At 47.0% G+C, this 16,467-nt stretch overlaps 2 protein-coding genes across 3 annotated transcripts in view; one reads left to right on the forward strand and one right to left on the reverse strand.

Moving 5' to 3' along the window:
* Nucleotides 1–28: 28 nt before the first annotated feature.
* LOC103611208 (octopamine receptor) lies at nt 29–14,541 on the forward strand. 2 transcript variants are annotated; one of them, XM_017727800.1, is made up of 6 exons: nt 29–681; nt 5,620–5,741; nt 5,858–6,131; nt 9,255–9,431; nt 10,627–12,429; nt 14,480–14,541. In XM_017727800.1, the coding sequence occupies exons 2-5, from the start codon at nt 5,723–5,725 to the stop codon at nt 11,297–11,299; spliced, it is 1,143 nt and encodes a 380-aa protein (XP_017583289.1). In that variant the 5' UTR covers nt 29–681; nt 5,620–5,722; the 3' UTR covers nt 11,300–12,429; nt 14,480–14,541. The 2 variants fall into 2 exon arrangements, with proteins under 2 accessions (XP_017583289.1, XP_017583290.1); XM_017727801.1 differs by lacking the exon at nt 5,620–5,741 and having other exon boundaries at nt 30–681.
* The window catches only part of EIF2AK3 (eukaryotic translation initiation factor 2 alpha kinase 3), a 36,102-nt gene continuing 33,429 nt past the window's right edge, over nt 13,795–16,467 (reverse strand). Inside the window, exons 15-16 of the mRNA XM_017727799.1 lie at nt 16,061–16,123; nt 13,795–14,983 (exon numbers count right to left, since the gene is read on the reverse strand). Coding sequence (XP_017583288.1) covers nt 14,807–14,983; nt 16,061–16,123 — 240 coding nt within the window. The 3' untranslated portion in view covers nt 13,795–14,806. The remainder of the gene's footprint in view (nt 14,984–16,060; nt 16,124–16,467) is intronic.

Raw genomic sequence — 16,467 nt, forward strand, 5'->3', positions numbered from 1 at the left:
CTGCCCGGGCTGATGCAGGGGCAGATGTGCTCCACTGCATCCTCGGCCTTTTGCCCTGCCTGGGGTGGTGGTTTTGCTGTCCTGGGGGTTGGCGCTTTTGCCCCAAGAGGTTTGGCGGGTTTGACCCCAGGAAGGGTGGATTTGGCACCCCGAGGCTGTGGATTCGCACCCCAGGGGGAGTGTCTTTGTACTCGAGGCTTTGGTGCTTTTGCATCCCAGGAGCTGGGGTTTTTGCTCTCCAGGTTTTGGGGTTTTTGCTCCCCAGAGGGTGAGGGTTTTGCCTCCCCAGGGTTTGGTTGGCACCGCGGCTCAGCTCCTAATGCCAATGAGCACCCCAGTGCTCGCAGCGCGGGTGTAACTTTGCCTTGAGTTTCACTGCTGGGATGTCTCTCCGCTCTCTCCTCTCTTCCCGGAGCAGGCAGTGGCTGCCAGAGACTTGCTCTGGCTGCGGAGGAGCCTCCTCGTCTGCCGAGAGGCGATCCCAAAGCGCTGTGCCCGCTGTGAATGAGGACTGCGTGTCCTGAACCATCAGCTTCACGCAGCCAGGCTGGGAGCAGCTCCGTGGGGAGGGATCCAGGATCCCTGAGAGCTGGCCCGAGTCCCTGGCACCCTGCAGGTGGGAAAGCACCGCGCTCCGGGCTCAGGGACGCTGCTGAGCTGCTTCAGCCGTCACTTTCGAAGGTAAGGATGTTGTGTTTTGCTGTGTTTCCAGCCCCGGGGCTGTCAGAGAGGCTGTAGGAATTCTTCTGTTCTGATTTGGGGGTGGAAAGAAATCGTGCCCTGAGAAATGCTGCCCTTCCAATGGGAAAGTTGGATAGAGGAAGAGAGAGAGAGAAGGAAAGTCAGTGCAGAGGCTCACTCGCTGCATGGCCTCCTTGGGTGCCTGCTGTGCCGGTGGGAGCATCCCTAGGGATTCTCCCCCTCCTTTATCACCACCCACAGCCTTGCACGGTTCAACAGATTGCTTGCACTGTTCAACAATTACTGATCTGTTGCAGTTTTCTCATGGGGAGGAGGAGGGAAAGGTGTGTGAGGTCCTGGGGCAGGTGTTGTCCTCTGCTGCCATGTGCTGGTTTCTACCTGATTCAGCAGAGGAGCAGAGCCTGGCAGCAAAGGTATTCCCAGGAATATATTTCCAGTTTTCATCATTCCTCTAAGATTTTAAAGTGCAGTCAGCCTTGAGATTGAAGAGTGTTTTTTTTCCTCCCTTGCCATCAAAATATGCCTTTTACCGATGAAATTAACCTTTAGCTTGAGATTTGTCTGCTGAATAAATTAGGTCAAACTTTCTGGATATTAAAGGGGAACTGAAATGGTGGAGTTGCCTTGCTCAGAGAGCCTCAAAGCAGAATCCAACCCATCAGTTTCTTGAAGAGAAGCAGAACTATAATGTCCAAATAAGAACAATGCAAACCTTAAGGCATCTGCGATCCCCAGGAAACTTGGGAAGATCCCACATCATGGTGCAATGGGGCATTTTTCCCTTTGATTTTACAGGAAAGACTGAGAGACTGATGCTGTAAAAAGACTCTGAGCTATCTCAGCAGCATAACCACATCGGTTGCTGTGGGTCACGGGGGAATTTAAAAGCTCCAGTATTTTAAGCTGAGGAAGTGCATCCCTGGGAAGGATGGCATAGCCTGCTTTGTCCCAATAATTTCCACAGAGAAGTTAAAATGGTGTCATCCCCCTGCTTTTCTGTGTCAGCAATTCTCCAGGTGGTTTGAGAGCAGCACTTCTTAGTTAAGTTAACTTACTTAATTTAGCACACTTAGGGTAAGGATTGGCTTCTCAGCCAAAGGCATAAAGGGATCCAGACATCCACCCTGATCTGCTTGGCTGTGGCAGGGACTGTGGATGAGCTTCCAGGGTCTCTGCCTGGGGATCCTTAAAAGGGATCAAGAGCAGCAGGATCCTGTAGTCTGCACCCTGAATTAGAGTTCAAGGTTCAAACCTGAAGTTTCAAACATCCATCATCCCTTGTTCTTTTTGTTGGAGTACTGGATGTCAAATAAAGACAGCCTTATTTCCAGTCCCTCAGCCTTTGTGTTGATTAAAAAAACCAAAGAGACAAAAGAGTGCTTCTCTAGTGTTTTGTGAGTGTGGGCACATCTGTCTGCTGTTTTTGTGTGCTGCCATACTCCTGGATGTATCCTGCATTAAGGAGCCTGCTGTGAGTTTTTCAGTTGAGACCTTTTAACCCAGGCTGGTGGCTGAGATGGTACTTGAGGAGCACAGACAGCTTGCAAAGAGGAATTCTAATAACCGTGTCCTAATTCTGCTCAAAGTTTGAGTGTTTGTTCGCAGAGCAGTGAAAGTAATGATCTGCTTTAATTAGAGTTGTTCTAACACTGACACAAACTTAATGGCTGTGTGGGAACAGTCATTGTTTGCAGGAAGGTGTGACTTCAAAACCTTCTTGTCTCAGTGTTACATCTAAAAAACCAAATAATTAATTCAGAATTTTCCTCTATCATTCTCATCTACTTATGAAAAGAAATTTGACAGTGATTTTTTAAAACCTTAAGACATGATGTTTTAAACTTTAAAATTTGGTGTTGGGTTTTTTTTTAAACCATCGATTTTTCATCAAACCTGATTTTTTGCTGTTCATGTCTTAGGAGACTTTCCCAATGCTGTGTGCTCTCCCAGGAGAACCTGGGGCTCACTGGGTGGTGCTCAAGTGTTTAAACTGGTTAGGGGTCAGCTTGAGGTGTGGATCAGAGAGCAGCTTTCAGATCTTGTAGAGGTACCAGCGGTGTGAGGACACCAGCAGGTGTGGGAGATGAGCTGGGAGATGGCTGTGGAGCCTGGAATGGCCCTTGCAGAGGCAGGTTCTCAGCCTGGCTCCCATGTGGCCGTGTGCTGTGTCCATGTGGTTTCCCCAGCTGGCTGTCCCTGAGCTGTCTGTGTGGAATATGCAGGGAGGAGAACAGGATGAACAATTTTTTTCTGCCAGGAAATGTGGCTGCATTGAAATCCAACTGTTCCACAGGAGCTCATCCAGTCTGATGACATCCTCAGTGGAGCTGTTAGAAAGAATGGCACAGATTATCCTCTTTTCTGACAAGTATGGGAGAGCTGGAGACTGTATTTTTTTATTTTATTTTTATGGGGTGTTACTAGGATGTGGAATGTTGTCCAAGGAATATTTTCATTAGGACTGAGGTACTTAAGACACCCTGCAGACTTTTTGCAGTGCTGGCTTGGGGGCTGCCTGAGATGATGCCCAAAAAACCTGCTTGTTCTCAGTGCTGGAGGAGTAGGAGAGCTTCAGGTCTCAGTCAGTAACTCCCAGCTCCAGTGAGGAAGAGCTTTCCTTCTTTATTTTTTTTCCTAGACAGCTTGAGCTATTTCTTGATTTTGTTTTTCACTTCTAATTTTTAACTTGAAAGAAAGGAAACCACTAAATCCAGCAAATAAACAGAAGTCAGGGGACGGAGCTGAGGATCTTGAAGGATGAGTAGGTGCATGAATACACAATTACACCTAAGGACAAGGTCACTACTGCTTTTAGAAAAAAGCAGCTTCAGAGTTGTATTGGAATGCTTGGAAGAAGTCAGCAGGTGGAAAAGAAGCATCTAGGTTGTGTAGGCTGCTTGGAATTCTGAGAGGTTTTCAATATGGTCCCTCATGGTGGGGGCGTTTAAGGAAATGAAGTAGCCCTGAGTTAAGAAGGAAGTTCCTTGTGTGAATAAACACTTGTCTGGAAGGTGAAATGCAGGGGGGAAGTGGATGGTGAGTTACAGAGAGGTCAGTGATGCTCTTTACAGGGATAGGGGCTGGGATACGTGGGATTCTATCCATCTCCAACTGGAAAAATTGTGAATCATGAAGTGGTGATATTTGCAGGTGAAAGAAAGTTTAATCAGGGCATGAAGGATAATGTCTGACTTAATGAACTGAAAAAAAAGGTTTTGTGAGGCTCGCTGAGCATTAAAATAGAAGAAAGAATTCATCTGTGAAGTGATGGAGTTTGGAGAAGATGGAGAGAACTTAATTTCCTAATTTAATCCTATTTTCTCATCTAAAGCATCAGGCTCTGAGCTCTTATTGCTGCCCAGGAACAAGCCTTTGGATGGCCACAGCCCAGTGGAAAGGCCAGCTCAGTGCCACTGCAAACCGTGTCAGGGATGGTTGTGAAAGGGGAGCAGGACAAAAGAGAGATCACGCCCTTAGGTAAATCCACAGAGCATTTACCTCTAGGAAATTGTTTGGAGGTTTGGTCCTTCTCAGAGGCTCAGAAGAGCAGAAGGGATGGCCAGGAATCCTCCATTGCTTCCCTGTGAGGAATGAGCAAGTTGGCAGATGAGGAGGGGGCTGGGGGGGTGTGAGAGAGGTTAAAGAGCCCACCAGTGGCACTGAGGGAGCGGACGGGGATGGGTTTTGTGACGTCTCTTCCAATGCAAGGACTGGAGGGCAGCGAATGAAGCTGGCTGGTGACAGGATCAGAACAAGCAAAAAGAGGTACAGGGCTGAGCTGTGAAGTTGTTGCTACAGGAGGTCATGAATGCTAAAAGCTTTCTGGGCCAGAAGGGAAGCAGGACAACTTCATGATTCACAAGTCACTGAAGCCATCTTTCGATGTAATTGTGGATCATAGGCTGCAGGAAGGACAAAGAGATTTTGGGAACATTTTGCTGGCTTTGTTCTTACACTCCTCCTGAGGCAAAGTTTGGTTCCTGTGAGATGAGGCATGTTGGGCTACAGGGCTGTTATCCAGGCCCATCCTCACGCTGCACTCAGTAGGATGCCCTGGAGATGTGGGATTGACCTGAAGGCACTATGGAAGCAGATCCTGGTCACAGTAGAAGTGCTGATATTTAAATACAACCATTTCACATCTGGAAATATTTCTATAATTCTCTTTTCCCCGCAAGTTTTGTCTTCGTGTTCCCTCAGCTACACCAGTGAGCTTTGAACTGCTGGAGTTTATCCAGGGCATCATTCCCACCTTCCCAGGTATCTGTGACACCACTTGGCCAAAGTCTGGGAACTGAGCTGGGGACACAAGCACGTGGATTTCCTCAATGGAAAAATCCCCCATTACAGAGTTGGGAGCATCATCTCCCATCTGGGCACAGAGGGAACATGGGTCTGGGGTCACGACTGCCCCTGAGACACCTCAATCTGATGATCTTTAAGGTCCCTTCCAACCCAAATCTCTCTGTGGTTCCATGATTCCATGATTCTGCTCCCTGTGTAGCTGCTGGCAGCCCTGCTTGGCCATTCAGACTGGAGGATGGAGCTGCCCACTGTGGTAGTAAAAAAACTCTTGACTTCAGAGCTTGAAAAAGCAGCAGGAGCACGGACTGAGCAGTGGGGTTATGGAAGCAGCCAGCCTGGGCAAGCAGCCTCAGCTGCTCTGGGGGTGGCAAAGACAATAATGAGAATATAGAACCACAGAATGGTTTAAGTTGGAAGGGACCTTAAAGATCATCTACTTCCAGCCCCCACATTTTGTGGACTTGGCATGCTGTTCAGTGGGATTTAGCCCAGCTGCTTTAATTTTTGATTTCAGTTGTTTTCTTGTCCTCTCTCTGCTCTCAGTACATTTCTATTTTTCTTTTTTTTTTTTCTGGTTTCATGCTTCATCTGATGATGCATTTTCATTCACAGGAGGTCTTTTAATTGCTGTGAAGGACTTCAGTCAATGCTGCACATTTATCCTCACCCGCAGGATTTCAGGCACTTCTAATGGGCTGCTAACCCCAGGACAGTGATGGCACAGGCACAGCAGGGTGTGTGGATTTTTCCTGGAATAAATGAAACAAAAACACTACTTCTGTCCTTCCTTTCACACACCTACAAGTCGTGCATTAAAGTAATTCTGGTTCTCCCCTTTTGTCTCGCTCAGATTTTAACGGTGGGAAGATGCTGATGGACAGGAATGAAACTTGGCTCTCTAATTTCTCCTCTGCTGCCTCCTCCTTTGCGAGGGGAGGGGTCGGGCTCCAGGAAGCGCTCGTTGGGCTCATCCTCACCCTCATCGACGTGGTCACACTCCTGGGAAACACCACCGTGTTCCTCTGCCCGGTGGTGGAGAGGAGGCTGCGCACTGTCACCTACATGTTCATCATGTCCTTGGCCATGGCAGACTTCCTCGTGGCCTGTCTGGTGATGCCATTCAGGTGAGGAGCATCCGTGGGGCAGGAGCAGAGAAGTACAAGTGTCCTTTCTGCATCTGCTCTTGGAGCAGGGCTGGGATTCACCCGCTGGGCTCAGGGCTGGGCTGAACCATGGGTTGGTGGCTGTATGTGCTTCCCTGGCTCTGCTCTGTGTTATGGATCCCCTTATAATGCAAGGAGACACAATTCCCAAGGGTATTTTTCCTGTTGGCCACATAGGGCCCCTGGCTACTGATCTGAATTTGATTTCCAGCTTTGCACGTGGGGCTCCAGTTGTTGAGCCCCCTCTTCCAGGACTAGCCCTGAGTATGGAATGTAAGGAATTTATTCAGTATAAGCAGAGTAGTTTAGGCTTCCCCTATATTTCTTGGTGGAAGGGGCACTGGAGAGGGCAGGTGTCCCTGCATGAGGTTTATATTTAGGAGAGCTTCACCTGGCTAAAACAGTGAAACCAACACAGAAAGCAGCTGACTTGTCCTGGCTGTCTTGTCCTGCAAAGCAGCCCTAGGTTTGGGTAAATCAGGGAGCTGCACCCTATTTTGAGTTCCTGGGGCAATATGAGGAAGCTGAACTCTTTTCAGGTTCTATGCTTCAGTTCTCATGGGGCTGCCTATTCCTTTGAATTTGGCACTGAAAAATATTGTCCCAACAAGAAATTACAAACTGAGTTAAAAGTTCATGGTATCAGGTAAAAAAAAGCAGTTAATGATACTCTTAAAAAAAATATTATTGCTAATTTCAACATTAATCTCGGTGAACTTTAAATTCAGGTTCTGAAATTATCATAGAACCATAGACTGATTTGGGTAGGCAGGGTCCTTTAGGGGTTATCTAGTCCACCCTCTGCAGTGAGCAGGGACACAGGCACCTGGGCCAGGTTGTTCAGAGCCCCATCCAACCTGGCTTTGAACTCTTCAGGGATGGGGCAGCCACAGCTTCCCTGGGCAAACTCACTCCTCTCACAACCTCAAAAAATTTCTTCCTCCTCTCTATTTTGTATCTGCTTTTAGTGATGTTTTACTTAAACAACAAAAACTATAAAGGGGAGCAAAGATCAGAGCATGGATGGTCCTTTGTGCCCCTCCTGGTGTTGCCTGGTGGGGAGACCTACCAGCTCTTGGTGGCCATGTGGTGGGGAATGGACCCTGTTGGCTCCATCAGCATTGTCCAGCCCTGCCAACACAGTGGCTGTTGTTTCACACCTTCCCACTGTTCTGGCTTCACATCTCTGCTGCTCTTTTGGATTTCAGTTTGCTCCTCAGTTGGCAGGTTATCATGTGCCAAAGGGAAAGAAAAGAAATGATCTTAGGAGGCAGTTTGGCTCAAGAAAATATGACAGAAAGGAATGACAAATTTGTCACTTGGTGTCTTAATTTCATAAGAGTAAGACTTGTGTTTTGTCCCTGGCTTGGCTGGTTTGCAGGAGCAGTTCAGCTGAGCTTAGCTCGTTGTCTGAGTACTCCAGCCAGTCTGTCATTTCCAGGCTGAATAGCTCCAGCTATTCTTTTCCTCTGCTAGCAAAAGTGCACGGCAGAGGTGACCTCATCATGTGTTTCTTTGGGCTTCTACTACGCCTTCTTATCAGCATCATTGCCAAGCTGCAGAGATCTTTTACCTCAGAGAAGAGGGGTCAGGTGTCTGCATCCCACCAGATGTGTGCAGGTGAGAGCTGGGCACCTGCTCAGCTGGCAGCTGTGTGCAAGGGTGCCCTGACAGCAGCATGACTCCTTCTGGGAGACCAGGGCACACCACAGGCTCTGCAGCATCTCTGGGGATAAGGAGGACTCTGAGGAAAGGCAAAATGGCACCCAAGTCCAGTACTGAAGCTGTGCTTCAATTCTAATGCCTCATTTCCCCTCTGTAAAAGAGCCATGTAACTTTTCCATGTGTGTGCTGTGGGATCCTCCATGCTGCCCGTGTGGAGGCCACCACAGTGGAAGGACAGGCTCTGCTGTAGGTTAATGTTTGCTTGGGTTTTTGCGTGGAAACCCACATAACAAAGAGCTGCCAAGGGCTGGGACCCTTCAGCAGCGCTGCACCCACCTACAGCAGTTGCTGTGCTCTGGAACAACCTTCATAAGTCGTTTTAATGAATTGGTGCTAATGAGATGTAGATCAGGCATTGCTTTCTGACACCAAGTTGAATCTTTCTGCTCTTGCTGGACACCTGAGCACTGCAGCTCAGCAGCCCTGATCTCACCGTATTTAACCAGCAAGCTGGGAAGTTACAGGATAATTAAAGCTTTGCAGGGCTAGGGAGTTACTCATCAAATTCACTCACAATGGTGATTTCAGCAGCACCCCAGGAGCTGCAGAAAGCTGGCGAAAGGAAGGAGAAGCAAATGGCATCTCATTGAATGCTATAGAAACATGCATCAGCCTTCCTACAGCTGCCATATGGTCCTTCCTTCACTGCTCACTTCTCACAGGGCCCTCTTGATTTTGTTGGAAATATTTTTGGAACCATGTCTGCTTTTTGCTGGTGTGTTTACCTTGCTGAGGCATTTATGAGCTACGTAATGTACAATCTGCATAGGCTTCCTCCTAGGATGTTGTTTTGTTTTTTTTTTTTTAACCGATGTGGAAGTCCTTTCTGGCTTTGAAGCATAAGATCAGATGTGAAGTGAGTTTCTTGGAGATCTCCCATGCCCCAGGAACTGGGGAGAAATCATAAAAGTCTGTGCTGAGTAGGGCACTGGGAAAATGCTGTGATAAACGAAGCTGTGCAGATGTAAATCTGGGGAGCTTTGTGGGGCAAAGCAGCTCTCTCAAGGCATTTAGGCTGCGAGAAGCACAGGTTTGCTGTTCTTCAGCCATGCTCCAGCCGTGGGGTGCTCCTTTCTTGGGTTGTGGTTTGAGAATGAATCCCTGCTGTCTGAGCTGTGTGCCCATCTTTAGTACCTGTGTGATAAAATATGGCATTACCTCAGCACAGTCATAAAGAAATAGTCACAGAATGGTTTGGGTTGGAAGGCACCTTAAAGATCATCTTGTTCAGCCCTGGGCAGGAGCACCTTCCACTAGACCAGGTTGCTCAGAGCCTCATCCAGCCTGGCCATAAACACCTCCAGGGACTGCACAAACTCAGCCCTTCCAGCTCTGACTTCCCCCCGTTTTTTCTGGCAGCATCATTTACGAGGTGACAGGGGTGTGGCTGTTTGGGAAGCTGTTCTGCAAAGTCTGGATCTCCTTCGATGTCATGTTCTGCACCGCATCCATTGTCACGCTGTGCTTCATCAGCCTGGACAGGTACTGCTCCGTGGTCACCCCCTACCACTACTCCAGAAGGATGTCCCGTGGCAGGTGAGTGCAGTTGCTCCTCACTTTGGGTCCCTTCAGGTTGTCACTTGGCCATGGCCTACATTGACCTGGGGCTTAAAGAGCTGTTGACAGGTGCTGCCCAGAAGCAGGGTCATGTCGTGAAAGGAACTTTGCACCATTTCACTGCAGAAAATGCTTAATGTGGTGCAGGAGAGGACAAGGAAGATGCAGCTGAGGGGATGGATGGTGCTCCTGGGAGAGTATTTTTTGAGCTATGGATGGGTTGCAAAGCGGGGTAGAAACCAGTGATACGGGCTGAGTTGGACCTACAGCCTTTTCTCTCTGAAGTCGTTTCATGGGCATTTCACAGAATCACAGAAAGGCTTGGGTTGGAAGGGACCTTAAAGATCATCTTGTTTATCCCCCTGCTGTGAGCGGGGACACCTTCCACTAGACCAGGTTGCTCAAGCCCTGGCCTTAACACTTTCAGGAATGGGGAAGGACTTTGAAGAACTTCTAAGGACTAGGTGAAAGGGGACCCAGAAGGATGCATGTAGCAGTAGTCTTCCCTCTCTTAAACTCACCATCTTTTCTGAAGTGATATTCAGGGAAAACAGGGAGAGTTTCTAAGCTCCTATGAGGGTTTCATGCAAAAGGCTGAAATGAGGACTGCAGGGTGGGGAAAGTCATGAGGGTGGGCAGAGAGGACAATGCAGCAGTGGGGTGCTTTAGAGGGTGGGTTCAGGCTCTTCTAGGCACGTTTTTCCCACTGTCACTCTTGCTGTGTCTGATTTGTGGATCACAGGCAAAGTGAGGAGGGGGCTCTGTGGCCCCCCTGTCACAGATTCTGTGATCTGGTGTCCCTCAGCTCCACCATCACACCCCAGAGGGTGAGAGAATGGACAGCTAGTAAAGCTGAAACCAAAAAAATCTAGACGCTGTCGTTTCAAATGCTAACAAACATCTTCTGCAAAACCTTTCCTCATCTTTTCTCAGCCAGCTCTGAGCACTCCTTACAGTGGCCCCAATTCTGTCAACTACAAACCAATTACCTAATTGTTAGAGATATTCACATCTGGACTTGCTACACCCCAGCTTTTTCCCTTCTCCAAGCCCTGCTGGACTGCTCAGCAGCAATATCCCACACAGGTTACCATGGGGATTGAATCGTACTGGATGTTCTCAACTCAAAATTACTCAGACCCTCTCTCCCCTCCGCATCTCTCTCCTTTTGCAGATGCATTGTGATGACCTGCATGGTCTGGGTATATTCTTCCCTCATTTCCTTCCTTCCCGTCATGCAAGGCTGGAATGAGATCCCCGGGGTGGACTTTGATGCGGGCAGAGAATGCATCTTCGTCACCAACTGGGTTTTTGCCATCGTGGCCTCCGCCCTGGCGTTTTTCCTTCCCTTCATGGTCATGTGCAGCATGTATTTCTTCATCTACCGCGCCTCCCGCCTCAAGGCCACCCGCATCATGTCCCAGACGCTGGAGATCCACTACCACCCCAACAGCAAGCGGCAGAACCACCTGCAGCTGGAGAACAAGGCCACGAGGACCATCAGCATCATCATCTCTGTGTTCGTGCTCTGCTGGCTGCCCTACTTCGTGCTGAACGTTTGGCTGGCGGCCAGAGGCACCGACTCCACCAGCACGGTGCTGGTCGGCACCTTCAAGATCATCACCTGGCTGGGGTACTGCAACTCCACCATCAACCCCCTGCTCTACGCCTTCCTCAACAGGGACTTCCAGCGTGCTCTGAAGAAGCTGATCATTTGCAGGCACAGGTCTCAGGTGGACGTTGGGGAAGACATGGTTTCCATAGCCACATTTTCCAAGACTGCTCCAGACCTGGAATACAGCGTGACAGTGCCCAACGGTGCCCTGAAGGGCAAACCCAAGTCATAGGGATTCAGGATCAGTCACTGGAGGTGGTGATAGAGAAAGTGCTGGAGCACATCCGAATGGGAAAACAAGGAGTAGGAAAATAGGGGAAGAAGGGGCTGGAATATTACAGCTGGGGACAATACAACAAAGACGCATTTCTTCACCTTCCACAGTTTCAATAACGAGGAACTTGGAAATTTTAGGGGTAATTTGTTACATTAATGGAGCTAATTCATTCCTGGATAACTATTTTTCTAACGAGCATTTCCTAAGACAAATCCAGCCTTTGCATTGGGTAAAAGAAAAAACCAGCATGACATAATGTGACCTTATCTTCGTGCATATTACTGGTGATCTGTGTCAGGTGGGACACTGTTTCTTATCAATCAAGCCACTGTAGCTCTCATCTTGCAGCTTCATTACAGATTTGACCAGTTTTGATAACTCCATGTGTGTCAGTCCGTGTCTGGGAATTAGGGGAGAGATGTGGCCGAAGAGCAGAGCTCACTTCTTAAAGAGGCACCACTCTGCAGCCTGGGCTGTGCTTAGGGTTCAGCTCACTGGCTTCTGCAACATCTGGATATTCAGAGCTTTCCATGGCTTTCTGTGAATTATCTGTGAGTTTCCTTGTTAATTCTGGAAGGGGAATTCCCATGTGGCAGACCCCAGGAGATGAGAAAGATTTGCTGCACCAACAGGAGCACGGAGTGCCCAAGGGTTTCAAAGGGAGCTACAGGCGGCCAACACCATCTAAAGATGGGATGTGAATAGGAATTACTGTGTGTACACTGTGGTATCTACCAGAGAGACATAAAGATAAATGGGAATGATTATTTTTACCACTTCCAAGTGCTTGTCTGGATTTCCAACAGCACTGGCTCCCTGCAGGAAAGACAAAAGTGCCTCACTGAAGGGTTACTCTGAAAACGTACCAGGGGACTGTCCTCAGAGGTAGCAAAATGCAGTAGGACCTGCCTGGAGCAGCTCAGCCACTGAAGACACCAGCACAAGGGTCAGGAGTTCTCTCTCAAGAGCCTGGTAGAAAAACCAGCCCTGCCCTGGGGTTCAGCACTGGTTCTCCTGCCAAATGATTCTCCATGGAAAGGGTCCCGTGTCCCAGATCCTATGACTCCAGTAACAACATGGAAGTGGTAAGTACTACACCTTATTCTGGGGGAAGCATCCCATGGGCACAAAGGTGGACAGGGCAGGAATCCTGCTGCTGCCACCCAGGTCATTTTGATAAAACAGGACAAGGAATGCAGTTTCATTCCCAAGAGCTATGGGGGAGGAAGGGAGCTGAGGGATAGACAACATCCTGTGCAAGAATGGGACAGGACCCCGATACTGCACAGCACAGCAGAGCCCCAGGCCAAAGCCCCTTTTGCAGGGCTGTGAGCTCACAGCTATTCCACTTTGGGTGTTTTTCCACAAAACAGCTGGCAGGGAAGCACACACCATTCAGAGGAAAATCTCTCTGCTTAGAGAACAGCCTTTCTCAGTCAAACCTTGGAGGAGGAGCAAGGGGCAAAGACAGGGACAACACACTCCAGTGCTTAGAGAAGCAAAGACTGATCAGAGCTGAATGTGGCCAGATACTTCTGTGGCTGGGCAGGGACCTCCCACACAGGGGAGGATTTGTCCACGCCTTTGGGGGCAAGTGTGACATCCCAGAATATGCAGACACACGTGGTGTGAACACATATGCCAGTTTTGGTACTGAAATGCTGCAGGGCCCTTGGAATAGGTTGCTACCCACATGCAGATATACAGCAAGTTAAAAATACCTTTTTCCTCATTTCCTGTGCTCCACCTGTAATCACTGAGCTGGCAGGGAAGGCAAAGAGGCTCCATGTGTGGCCATTTCACTGTGCACTCGTAGCTGATGCAAACAGGGAAATCCAAGGCAAGAGGACACGCTTAATTCTCCTGCTCTAACCCAGCTAAACACAAATTCTGCTCCTGATCAGATATTCACTGCAGCATTCTGGCTTCACCTGGACAAGCCAGTATCTAGAAGAGTCATCCAAGAGCAAAAGAAAGACAATCATTGTAATCTATTTTTGCCTTATCATAAAGCTGCAGGGTGTCAGCTGGTTTAACTGCTGGTCACATTGTCACACCACAGTGCAGTGATCCCCAGAAGGATTTGAATCCAGTACTCTTTTAGGAAACTGATTTCAGAGACTTTAACAAATTTGAGTCTGTAAAAGAGAAAAATACCATTGTACAAGAACAGTTCTAACAGCGTAAGAATTATCCCTTCTCCCCTCTCTGGTGAGCGACTGCCCCCATAATCCACCCAGTTTAGAGCTCAGTTCCTTTCTTTCTCCAGATCCTATCTCACTTCCAAGCAGCACGTCCAGTTTTGCGTCATCACACACGTGGTGGCCAGTGTGAGACAGGGAAGCTAAGGAAGTTTCAGGAATGCAGAGCCCATCCTGTTCCCACTGCACAGGGCTGCCATCTGCAGCACACACGGATGCAGGCTTCCAACAGAAGCAACTACTATTTTGTCTTATAAATAAAAAAAGTTTATTAAATCATTCAGACTTGAAAGAAGTCACAATAATCAATGCACTCAACAATTACAGCAAGTGCATCCTGTACACCACCAACCCAAATGGATTGATTCCGTATTTTATAAATAAAAATTAACATATTTACAGTGAGAAATAAAAGCATGGCATTAGGCAGTTAAAGTAGCAGATTACACAAATGCCTACCAGTTGATTTTTTTTAAAAAGTACAAATCTACAAGATTACATACGACACGTATGACTTCATTAGGTTTAAATTTTCAGAATCACAACATTTTTGTACATAATTTTGACTATGGCTCTTCCAACCACTGCCTATAAACCCCCCCATTTAATGGCAAAAAGCTCCTTTTCCTTCTCTACAGCTTCATCTGTATAAGATGCATTCCCTAAGATCTACAGTAGTGCAGAAGTATGAAATGATTTTCTCTAATGACAGGCTATGGACAGTGACAATATGTACAACTGTGGTACTTTTTTGCTTTAAAAATAGTGCAGATTCCCAGTTTACCCACCAGGGACAAAAATGGAGTCAAAGTTCATTTCAAAATCATCTTCATTTCACCAAAGAGCAAGTGATCCAGATAGACACTCACTAGGCTTAGAGACTGTAATTTGCTCTATAAAAATACAGTATTTTAATTCTATTTACATGTTACAGATCTCTCACTCACCCAGCAAGCTGACATTTACAAGCTTCAAAAAACCCAATAAACCCCCCCAAAAAGGATAATGGAGCACAACATTGGCAAGCACAGCAGCTGGACCCGTCCATCTAGGAGAGCAAAGGTAAGGAAAATGGAATGTGAAAGGTTTGGTTACTGGGCTTCAAAGTAAACGAAAATCTGTCCAACACGTCTTATACATTAAACATGGCAAAAAAAGCTGAAGTAAACTATTCCCAAGATAAACATTCTGCATCATAGGATCCTTCTGCTGAACAATCCCTGTGAAACCTGCCGAGTAGAAGAAGTGATCCTGAGGATAGTTATTTGCTTGGTTGTCTGGAATGTTTATTTCCTGATAGACTCATTGTCCGTGACCTCTGCCTGAGCACGGGTTTGGGTGGGAGCTCCAAGTCTTCAAAGACAGGATTTTCTATGATTGCTGCAGCCTCTGGTCGTTCAGTGGGACTTGGAGAGAGCATGTCCTTCACCATGGTGTACTGGAAGAAAACACAACGTGTATCACATGAACCAAGCCATAAATTCTTCCTTATTTAATGTCCTGGCTTCAACTGTGGCTGTGTGAATAAGTGGAAAATACTCCCAGCTGCTTTCTGAGTTATTTGGGTACTAGTGCTTTGGCTCAGTAGTTAGAAGTGCATTAAATATTTTAAAATGTATCACTGTGCATCTGTTAAAGTGTCTTTACTGTCAAGAACTAAAAAACAATTTGGCAAACCAACTCTGACTCAAGGTTTAATAGCTATAAAACTTCACATTATTTGCAATCAAAATTAAATATATGATACATAATTTATAAGTAATTTTTGGCTTCATGCTTAAGCCATCACATATTAAGCCACACTGAATTTTCCTTGTGGCAAATTAGAATTTTTCTTTAAATATACAGGTAGTTTGAATATCTGGTTCAAATTTGATCAGAATTAGTGTCCTGCTCCAGCTGAGCACAGCACAGCCCCTTCTCCCAGGCAACCTTGAGCTATAGAGCAGGAAAGGCTGGTCTCATTTGGCCACTGGTCTGAAGCTACCTTGAACACCTGAGAGCACCTCAGCTTTCTGCTGGGGAGGTTTTGTACATCACCTCCTCTTTACCTGCAGCCACATCACTTTACACACCTGACTAATGAGAACACAGCACAATTTGCTCATGTGATTTCCCTCTTGGGAGGTCCAGTTCTGGAGGGGATCCCATACAGTCATGGTGCTACTTAGAGCCTCCCCTTTACCTGTCAGGAAATCTGCACTTTCTCTTTGGGGATATGGGTTTGTTGCAGGAAATCGTGACAGGATGTATGTGAAATGGATGACTGCAAGTGATAAAGGGAAGCCAGGCAGAAATGTATTCCTGGAGGAAAACTGACAAAAGTGTCATGGTGCCCATTACTGCAATGTTATAGCTTTCAAACGTAGAGAAGTACAGGGATAGAGAAATGCATCTTAATAACATGAAAGCAACCTGGTTTCTCCATTTTTACCTGCAAAGCAACTGAAAAACAAAGAAAAAAGCTACAATTATTAATGAAAAGGCTACAAGTAATAGCATCAGATGTACCCACCTCTTGGGCATACTTCTGAGTGAACAATGGTGGAAAGTTCAAATTTCTAACATCACTTAAGGTCTGCAAAAATATGAAGAACAACATGTAACTTTTCCAATTCTTCAGTAATATTACCCTATCCTTCAAAAATATGCAAATTATGCAAACAAATCAGCCTGCTGGAATAACCCCCTTTGTTTTAAAGTGTTGCTTTAGTGGTTAAAAATCACAACAGCTGAACAGGTAAGTTGCTGCTTCCCTAGGAATAGAGCCTGCAACAGGAATTGTGCTACAAGAACTGTGATCTCTGCAGTTTTGTATCAGCCAGATAGATAAACTTGTACTTCCTCACTTTAGCTCAACAAAACCAACAAATCTGTGCACCACCCATAAACCCCCACGATGGCCTACACCAGTATTAAGAC

Source organism: Corvus brachyrhynchos, unplaced genomic scaffold (genome assembly GCF_000691975.1).
Source record: "Corvus brachyrhynchos isolate BGI_N302 unplaced genomic scaffold, ASM69197v1 scaffold80, whole genome shotgun sequence".
Classification (NCBI taxonomy): Eukaryota; Metazoa; Chordata; class Aves; order Passeriformes; family Corvidae; genus Corvus; species Corvus brachyrhynchos.